This window comes from Cibotium barometz, chromosome 2 (assembly GCF_041138505.1).
Source record: "Cibotium barometz isolate CiBa-2024 chromosome 2, ASM4113850v1, whole genome shotgun sequence".
Taxonomy (NCBI): Eukaryota; Viridiplantae; Streptophyta; class Polypodiopsida; order Cyatheales; family Cibotiaceae; genus Cibotium; species Cibotium barometz.
This window is the reverse complement of record NC_141047.1, coordinates 37,544,150-37,552,523: the sequence shown is the minus strand read 5'-3', so window position 1 is coordinate 37,552,523 and position 8,374 is coordinate 37,544,150. Positions and strand designations below refer to the sequence as shown.

General features: G+C 43.3%; 1 protein-coding gene across 2 annotated transcripts in view; it reads right to left on the bottom strand.

The window, feature by feature from the left end:
- Window positions 1–717: 717 nt before the first annotated feature.
- The window catches only part of LOC147641020 (ferredoxin-dependent glutamate synthase, chloroplastic-like), an 88,047-nt gene continuing 80,390 nt past the window's right edge, over window positions 718–8,374 (bottom strand). For both annotated transcript variants that reach the window (XM_086817370.1, XM_086817378.1), the window contains 13 exons: window positions 4,420–4,659; window positions 4,230–4,328; window positions 3,945–4,040; window positions 3,668–3,865; window positions 3,498–3,572; window positions 2,768–2,896; window positions 2,495–2,593; window positions 2,266–2,408; window positions 2,091–2,184; window positions 1,724–1,962; window positions 1,558–1,636; window positions 1,385–1,468; window positions 718–1,310 (listed from right to left, as the gene is read on the bottom strand). In XM_086817370.1, the coding sequence (XP_086673496.1) occupies window positions 1,149–1,310; window positions 1,385–1,468; window positions 1,558–1,636; window positions 1,724–1,962; window positions 2,091–2,184; window positions 2,266–2,408; window positions 2,495–2,593; window positions 2,768–2,896; window positions 3,498–3,572; window positions 3,668–3,865; window positions 3,945–4,040; window positions 4,230–4,328; window positions 4,420–4,659 (1,737 nt within the window). In that variant the 3' untranslated portion in view covers window positions 718–1,148. The remainder of the gene's footprint in view (window positions 1,311–1,384; window positions 1,469–1,557; window positions 1,637–1,723; window positions 1,963–2,090; window positions 2,185–2,265; window positions 2,409–2,494; window positions 2,594–2,767; window positions 2,897–3,497; window positions 3,573–3,667; window positions 3,866–3,944; window positions 4,041–4,229; window positions 4,329–4,419; window positions 4,660–8,374) is intronic.

Here is an 8,374-nt window from a genome sequence, read left to right as displayed (position 1 = left end):
CCTCATGGGTTGCTTGCCCTCTTGGATAGGGCACTCAATGTGTTTAGGTCTTGGAAGCTGTTAAGATCGTCAGAAGAAAGTCCTCAAGAACAGAGAAGAGACCTGTAATCAGACCCAGAGGGCACACTCCCAACGTTCATTTGAAGGACTATGCTTGAACTTGCTTCTCAATATCAAGAGATTTGAGTGCATACAACCTCTTCTGCACTTTCTTGGAATGCTAGCCTTGGGTGTAATAACGCCGCCAACGAGCGTTAACAAAGAAAAAAACCTTGTAGGATCTGCACCTCAAAATTGCCGACACTTGATATCAAGTCTAATCAGGAAGTAAAATTAAAACTACACGTCAACTGTAATAAGCCCATGCTGAAGATGAGCAATATACTGCCGTGCCGCATAGTAAGCAGTGGAAGTTAACGAGACATCATCTCATGGAACGGTTTCATAGTAACTACACCTCCATTTTTCCTGCCTGAGGCATCACACTGGAAGCAACATGCTTGGCACATCATTAAGGTTAACCATGATAGAGTTCAGTCGAGTTACATGCCGAAGAAATATTGTGAACCGAATCTTAGAAAACAGCCTTGGCTGCCGTGTAAACGGGGCAATGTGGGATACATGATTTCCTTATTCAAGCCTGATCCTAATTAATTAAAGAATGGGGTCAAAAAACATATGAAGGCAACTAAAGAAAGGAAAAGCAAATCCTGCACCTTGAAGGAAGGAGGTAAATTTGAGACATCAAAAAGCGTCCAAGGAGAGGGGAATACACAAATAAAAAATGAGAATTCGTAGATCTGTACAGCTCAAGCAGAAAAGGCCGTGTAAAGCCATCAATGTATTATTAAGCTACATGGAGGGTTTCATGAATGTGAACATCACAAGAAGCTGGTCTCGGAGAACATTACGACAAGCTAGTCATATCACAGCTCTGCTTCAGATTCCTCAAATAACAGCCTTTATGTAGCTGGCAAAGTGGTAACTTATCAAGCATGAAGCCAAAGCAGGTAGATGGAATCAGCAGCTCGATCACTATTTTGGCTCGCCCTTGCTTACCTCTAGCAAAAAAAAAGTGTTACTGCCTAATATATGTAATTGTTATGGAGGCCTTTACACTGTCATTGTATATAGCTTCTTTCTTGCAATCAGGAAGACAATTTTGCAACTTCTTGTAAAGGCTGGTCTCCAGAGCTTGCACTTGCCTCTGGAGTGTCTTCCTCACTTGGAGGCACAAGTTGCCAAAACAATGGCAAAAACTTATCCCAACTTTTCAACACCTCCTGGGCCTTAGTACTGCCAGTCTTGTCCTGAAGATAAAACAGACGTCAGAAACCCCAGAAAACCATCCAAAAAAAAAATCTAATTAAGATTCGAAGCACACCATATGAGCCTGTATAAGGCCCTTCAACTGTTGCTGTCCCACTGGAGCGGCTACACGTTGCATTCTGACAATCTCCTTGTTCACCTAGAATAAACATAATGAAAAATGATAAGAGCTTGACTCTGATCACTGTTGCACATTCAAAGAGAAAGTTACAAAGAACATCAGCTGACCTTCGGTAGCAAAGAATTATCTTCATCGAGAAGGTAAGCCAAGCCACCAGTCATTCCTGCTCCCACATTCCTTCCAACCCTGCCAAAGCAAGATGGGCGTTAAATAAACTAAGGGGAAATGGGTACACCTCACAAACATAGCCTCCCACACAACAGGATTACATACTTGCCCAGAACTACAATGCAGCCACCAGTCATGTATTCACAGCAATGATCTCCAGTCCCTTCAACAACTGCTTCAGCCAAAGAATTGCGTACAGCAAAGCGTTCACCAGCCTTTCCTCTCACAAACACTTGCCCACCAGTTGCCCCATAGAGGCAAGTATTGCCTACAATAGTGCTATCTTCTGGACAGAATCCGGAGTTCTCAGGAGGAACTATTACGATCTCTCCTCCAGCCATTCCCTGCAAAGCTTGGGTGAGTATTGCAGCAGGATATTGATCGAGTACAAATTCCAAGATAGTCATTGGCCTCTTCAACCAATCTTATATTCATGCCGGGTGTAAGGATGGTCATGGTTTGGAAATGTCACCTTGCCAACATAGTCATTGGCCTCTCCAACCAATCTTATATTCATGCCGGGTGTAAGGAAACAGCCAAAAGATTGTCCGGCGCTTCCAACAAACCTGGCAAAGTCCAACCATTAACAAGATGACCTCTTAACTGGTAGAGAAGTGCAACAGCCATACTTCTTGGAAAGAACTTACTTGATGTCAAGCTGTCCAGAAAATCCTGTATCACCATACTTCTTCGCTATTGCACCGGCGACTCTTCCACAAACTGCTCTATCCACGTTGAAAATTCTAACAGTTTTTTGAATGTTCTTTTCTTCCGCTATCGCTTCCGCAATCTGTATAAATTGAGAGAAATCCTTTAGCCTCTTGAAATGTGGCAAACGCTTCCATCTTTGAGTTCAAACCATTTCTCCAATCTCACCTCTGCATCTGCAAGCAGCACATCATCAAGCACTGGCCCATTCTTGTGGACTTCTTGATTCCTTATCTTTGTGCTACTCCACTTCGGCAATCCAACACTCTTTGAAATACCGTGAATGAAAAGTTCAAACATGTAAGTTAACCTAGTAAATTTTTAAAAAATTCATGTAAGAGAAGCCAAAACAATTTCTCCAGTGTCTAGCTCTCCCTTTTTTTCAAAGATATCCTTCAAATGTCACGCCTGTCACAAAACCGTCAAAGGTGTTTAACTTACGGAAAGTAGAAAACTTAGATCCAGGTGTTGAGTCTTCAAGACAGAGATGCTCCTTGGTTTAAGTAGCTCAATTCGGCCAATTACGTCATCCAGCTTCTCATAGCCCAATTGAGCAAGAATACCTCTGACCTGACACCCAAACAGGTAAAGAACCGTCGCTTAAGACCAATTGAGAGGAAGCTAGTACACGATGAGAGCAGCAATAAGATCGCAATAAGATGGCTATCGTAATCCCACGCTAGTAGAACCATTAGCAGCCTTTTATTTTTGCCATATATGATGCAGTTAATAGCCTTGAGGAGGCAAATTAGAAATGCAACATTGCAAATATGAGTCTTCTCAACATCCTGAATATGAGCCTTCACCCTCATGATACTTGAAGCAGGTCAGCAGATATTTAAACAAATGAAAATCAAGTAAAACAATAACTTAATGATTTGCCTCATCAATCACAAAAAGAGCAGTCTCTTCGCGCTAAATTCAACCCATTGACGTAGTGTCACTAGATAAGCTCAAAAATTATATGCATTTCCTCCCAGGACTTCACTCAGGCATCCAAATGCGTGGACTGGCTGCACTTGTGTGAAGACCGGCTGCCAGCATTTTTCTGGGTCACCACCGACTGTATAGCTTGCCAGAAAAAAATGTCATGGCAGCATACTGCATTGCTTGCCAGTCTATTTGGAATAACAAAAGACATACTCATGCTGTCGACAAGGCAAAAACATACCTCTTCTGCAACATACAAAAAATAATTTACAAGATCCCCAGGAACGCCAGGAAATCTAGCGCGAAGTTCCTCCCTCTGCCACAAGAAATAAAGTCATCATTTGGAACAGCAGTTCTCTATAAAAGAATAACCTAACTCTTTGTACTGGGTCGAAAGTGATGTCTACTTACTTGGCTTGCAACACCAACGGGACAATTGTTTGTGTGACAGATGCGTGCCATCACGCATCCCGTTGCTATCATAGCAACTGAGCCAAAACCATACTCATCAGCTCCCATGGCCGCTGCCATCATTACATCAACCCCACTTTTGAATCCTCCATCCACTCTCAGAACAACCCTTTCCCGTAGTCCATTGTTGATCAGTGTCTACAAAAAGCAGTAATTTAACCACAAGCATGGCCAGAAATCAAGTTTTTATTTCTTTCTGCAAGGCCATCTGCTCTACCTGATGTGACTCAGTTAGACCAAGTTCCCAAGGACCACCTGCATGCTTTATTGAGCTAACAGGACTAGCACCAGTTCCACCGTCATGTCCAGAGATCTACATCATGATAACCAGCATACATAACAAATCAAAGGAAACAACCAGTGAACCACAATATCTCCTCTTTAGCTGTAGCAACACTTAATCTTGACAGTATAGAGCTCCTGTTTGCATAAATTGCAACACAAGCGACTGTAGAATGTTCATTCAATGTGCAGATGTTGCATAAGAGGCATAAAGAAGAACCTGTATAACATCTGCATTACCCTTGGCAACACCAGACGCAACTGTCCCTATCCCAACTTCAGAAACGAGCTTGACTGAAACTTTCGCATTGGGATTGACCTGTCAACGGCACCAAAGCACCAGAAACTCTGTCATTTTTTCTATAACCCTCATTTATAACCTGTGAAGATGGCACTACCAAATTATGCACCTGATGAAGGTCAAATATCAACTGTGCTAGATCTTCAATGGAGTAGATGTCATGATGAGGTGGAGGAGATATCAAAGGTACACCCGGCTTGGAGTTTCTAAGCTTTGCAATGTATGCGCTTACTTTCTTTCCAGGAAGCTGGCCCCCTTCACCTGGCTTCGCCCCTTGAGCTATTTTTATTTCCAATTGATCAGCATTAACAAGAAAAGTTGGCGTAACGCCAAATCGGCCAGAAGCAACCTATTAATAAAATAATGTGGGCAAATCAGCAAAGTGATGAAGTTAATGTGATGAAACACTTTATTATTAGGCTATTCAGATTGACTGCTACTTCACAATCTTATCTGAGACTCTTATCTTGTCAAACCCAAACTGAAAGAGTTCACCTTAAGGCCTTAGATATGCCTGGGAAAAACCAACAACTTAAATAAGTTGGGTAAAGAATGTCAGATATTCGGCCGGAAACATCCACTATGGGGCTAGGATGGAGTGCTTTTGTGCCCTGGAACGAGATCGTCCATGTGACAATCCGTATCATATCGAGGCACGCTTTCGTGCTTCGGATGCCATGTAGAAGTTATTTTCTATATGTTAGGGTCAAAAGATAAGTCTTCCTACGTTACAAAAGGCATGTACTTGTAAAGCCTCGTATCTATATATATACCATCATAAGGCCAGAAAAAATCTGAACTTACGAATAATTTTTTAATGAAAGGAAGAGAATCACTAAAAACAAACAAACCAAAAATAGGAGGGAGTAATATACAACATACCAAAGGAGCACACATCAAAGACACCCCCACAATCACATCATCGCGCACATGCAGCAGCACAGAGCGCAGCCGGTACAGCCTGTACAGATTTCCGTACAGCAGGATGGACTGCCACGTCATCATTGGTAAAGTCCACGTCATCAGCCCCAGCTCTACACAGTTTACCACATTCTTCACCAGATTTCAGCACTGGCCCCACATCCTACATTTAGCCTTTGCACCCGCATTCAATTCCCACATCCAACATAAGGCCAATAATTGTAACCGGTGTTTTCTGAATTAGTAGCATAGGTTCCAGTTCCAACTGCTCTCTCTGTCACCATTTGGCCACTCAATTTGTCACCCGTGCTTTCTCATTATGTATGTACATTGGATTGGCAACCATGCCAGTTACATATGTCGGGGATTGATGCCACTCATGTGATACTAAGGACTTGGCTTTCCGCTGGGACTTGTGCCTATGTATACATGCCTGAAAATGCCTAGAGGATTGGTGTTCCATTGGGTCTGATACCTCGTGTACTTACCTAGACAACATCTATTTTGGTATAGTCTCATGAATGGGGATTGCCCATACCAATGCTGCATTGCATAGCATCTTTATGTGCTTGCTTGCAATTGAAGTTACATGCTGTTTTCATCTTGCCTCACCAACGTGTAATTCAGGGTAAGGAAACGCCCGCCCGTGAACCGTGCGTGTGAAACTACATCTGCTAACATGGTTATGTGGCATGTAGCATGTAACATGTAGTAAGTATTGGTCATAAATCTAGCCTTAGGAATTAGCATTAATTTATGAGTGAGTGTGTACACATTTCATTAAGTTTTTGGCAACCAAAACTCACTTATAAATTATGACTAGCCTTGTGTTCACACACACTGATGTCCCGAGGTGGACAAAACCCAATGTCCACCGCCCAGACCTTATCCCCTTTGTACAAAGGGAGCAACCAACCATGTGTCCATCCCAGCTTGCACCACAAGTCACTTGTCCTCTCTACCTAACACCTAGAGTGGACATCTCACCATCTCTCTCTTCCCTCTCTCTCTAGAGGTAGGCGCCTCTCTTCATGAGACCTTTTGGCTGTATTTTCAGCACTTTCTCCTTCCCAACTCCATATCTAAGCTTACGAGTGTGTTTTCTAAGCTTCCAAGAGTGTTTCCAAGTGGTGTACACTCTCTCACACACTCCCAATGACTGAAATTCATAAAAACAGCTCTTATTTTTGCTATAATTCCTGGTCTTCTACTGAAAACCCTAATTTTAGCCTTCCTTTCTCAAGTTGACCATAGGGGAAACATTCCCAGGTTTCTTTTCATCCTCTTTCACGACAAATTGAAGATTTCAACACTCCAAACGCTTCCATCAAGACTTCAGCTGTCATCAACTCTACTTGTAACTGGTAAGCTTTGATGCTTAAATATGGAAGGAAGTAGCCGGACTCCATGTTCACATACCCTGTGCAGTGTTCTCTTGTCCTACATGCTCTCTTGCAGATTGTTGCTACCATGTGTTGGTGGAACAATAGAGAGCAGATGGTAGAGAACATGGGCACTTGAGAGGGTAGTGTGAGTTGCAAGCCACACCGACAACCACATTGTTTGCAATGCTGTTTTCATATGCATTGGTATAGAAATCTGGTCAAAAATACCCATGACACTATGTACTTGATTCTCCCAAGATCAATATACTTTATTTGAGGGAGGGATCGGCTGTTCCGGCTTAGTGTGCATCTCTTGTCAATTCAGCAAATTACTTCTTATATTGAGCATGTTGTCCATTAAATCTTGGTGTATTTAAGTGTATTGATTGGCATTGTGTTCAACCAAGTTACTCTCTCTCTCTCTCCTTCAGTCCTTTCTTTTCTTTTCCAGATAGTGTATCAGATATCACATGGTTGTAACTTTAGTCTCATAGGTCACTTTGGCCTTTTGAAGACGTTAATATAACATTTCATTTCATTTCTCTCTCTCTCTCTCTCTCTCTCTCTCTCTCTCTCTCTCTCCGAACCACCAAAATATACCTTGGAGATGACCTCACCCCCCTACAGTTGGAACATAGGAAAGCCGGGATGGTTCAAGTTATGGAAGCCCACAAGGCAAGAAAATGGGCCGTTTATCGTGATAACCAAGTCATCATCACGGATGAACGCCCCACATGACGGTGCAGGGTCTATGAGACCATAGATGCATTGAGGATGGGAGTATGAAATTGCAATGGAACTCTATGATCAAACACAGGAGGCTTCACAGAGACTTACACAGATAGGGATATTATCTTCTACACAGAAACGCATCAAGGCCCTGAGAGAGAGCTACCCAAAGTGGAGGGTTACACATGGGAGTCAACTTTCAGAGGACAAACACGCACCACAGGGAGGGAGGGGGGGCGGCCGGGAGAAGGGGGGAGGATGTGGGTGGCTCGGGAGGAGTGGCATGCTTGTTTCGCTCTCATTTGAGAGGCATGCTCACAATGGTTAGACACGATGAGGAGACTCGCTTTATGTGAATGTGATTAGCCAGGCCTAGCTTGAGAGTGATGCATATTGCAGTATGCTACTTCCCACCGGAGAAATCAGAATATGCATGCAAGTTGATAGAGAAAGGGGAAACTCCATATGCACCATTATTTGCAGACATTGTAGAGTTCTCCCAACAAGGAGAGGTCCTCCTATTAGGGGACTTTAATGCGCGGACAAAAGGGGAAGAAGTGCAAACATATGACTTCCAGGAAGATGCCATTATGTTGTCAGAAATTGACTCGTTGAGATGGGCCTCCAGAGGGCCAACCAGGATATGGGGAATGCAACACCATATGGTAGACACTTCTTGGAGATGGGGGCAATGCATGAGCTGGTTATAAATAATGGGCTGTCTAGATGGCCGCAGTCAAACATCCTTACATCTTTTCCGCATGGGGGAGACACTAGTACGGTGGATTACCCCATCAGGTCTCCTGCTCTTATACCACACATCCCAGACTTCACCGTCCCTCCTCCCCCCATACTAGCTGACCACGCATTACTTTCTTTCACGATATCATCGCTCACCTTACCACCCACAAGCACACCCCTTGCCACTACCTTCACCCGGATTCATTTCCATCATGATCTGGACCACCTCTCCTGCCACATTTCAGCTCTCAACTTATCCCTCCCTATCTCCACCATTACATCCCAGCT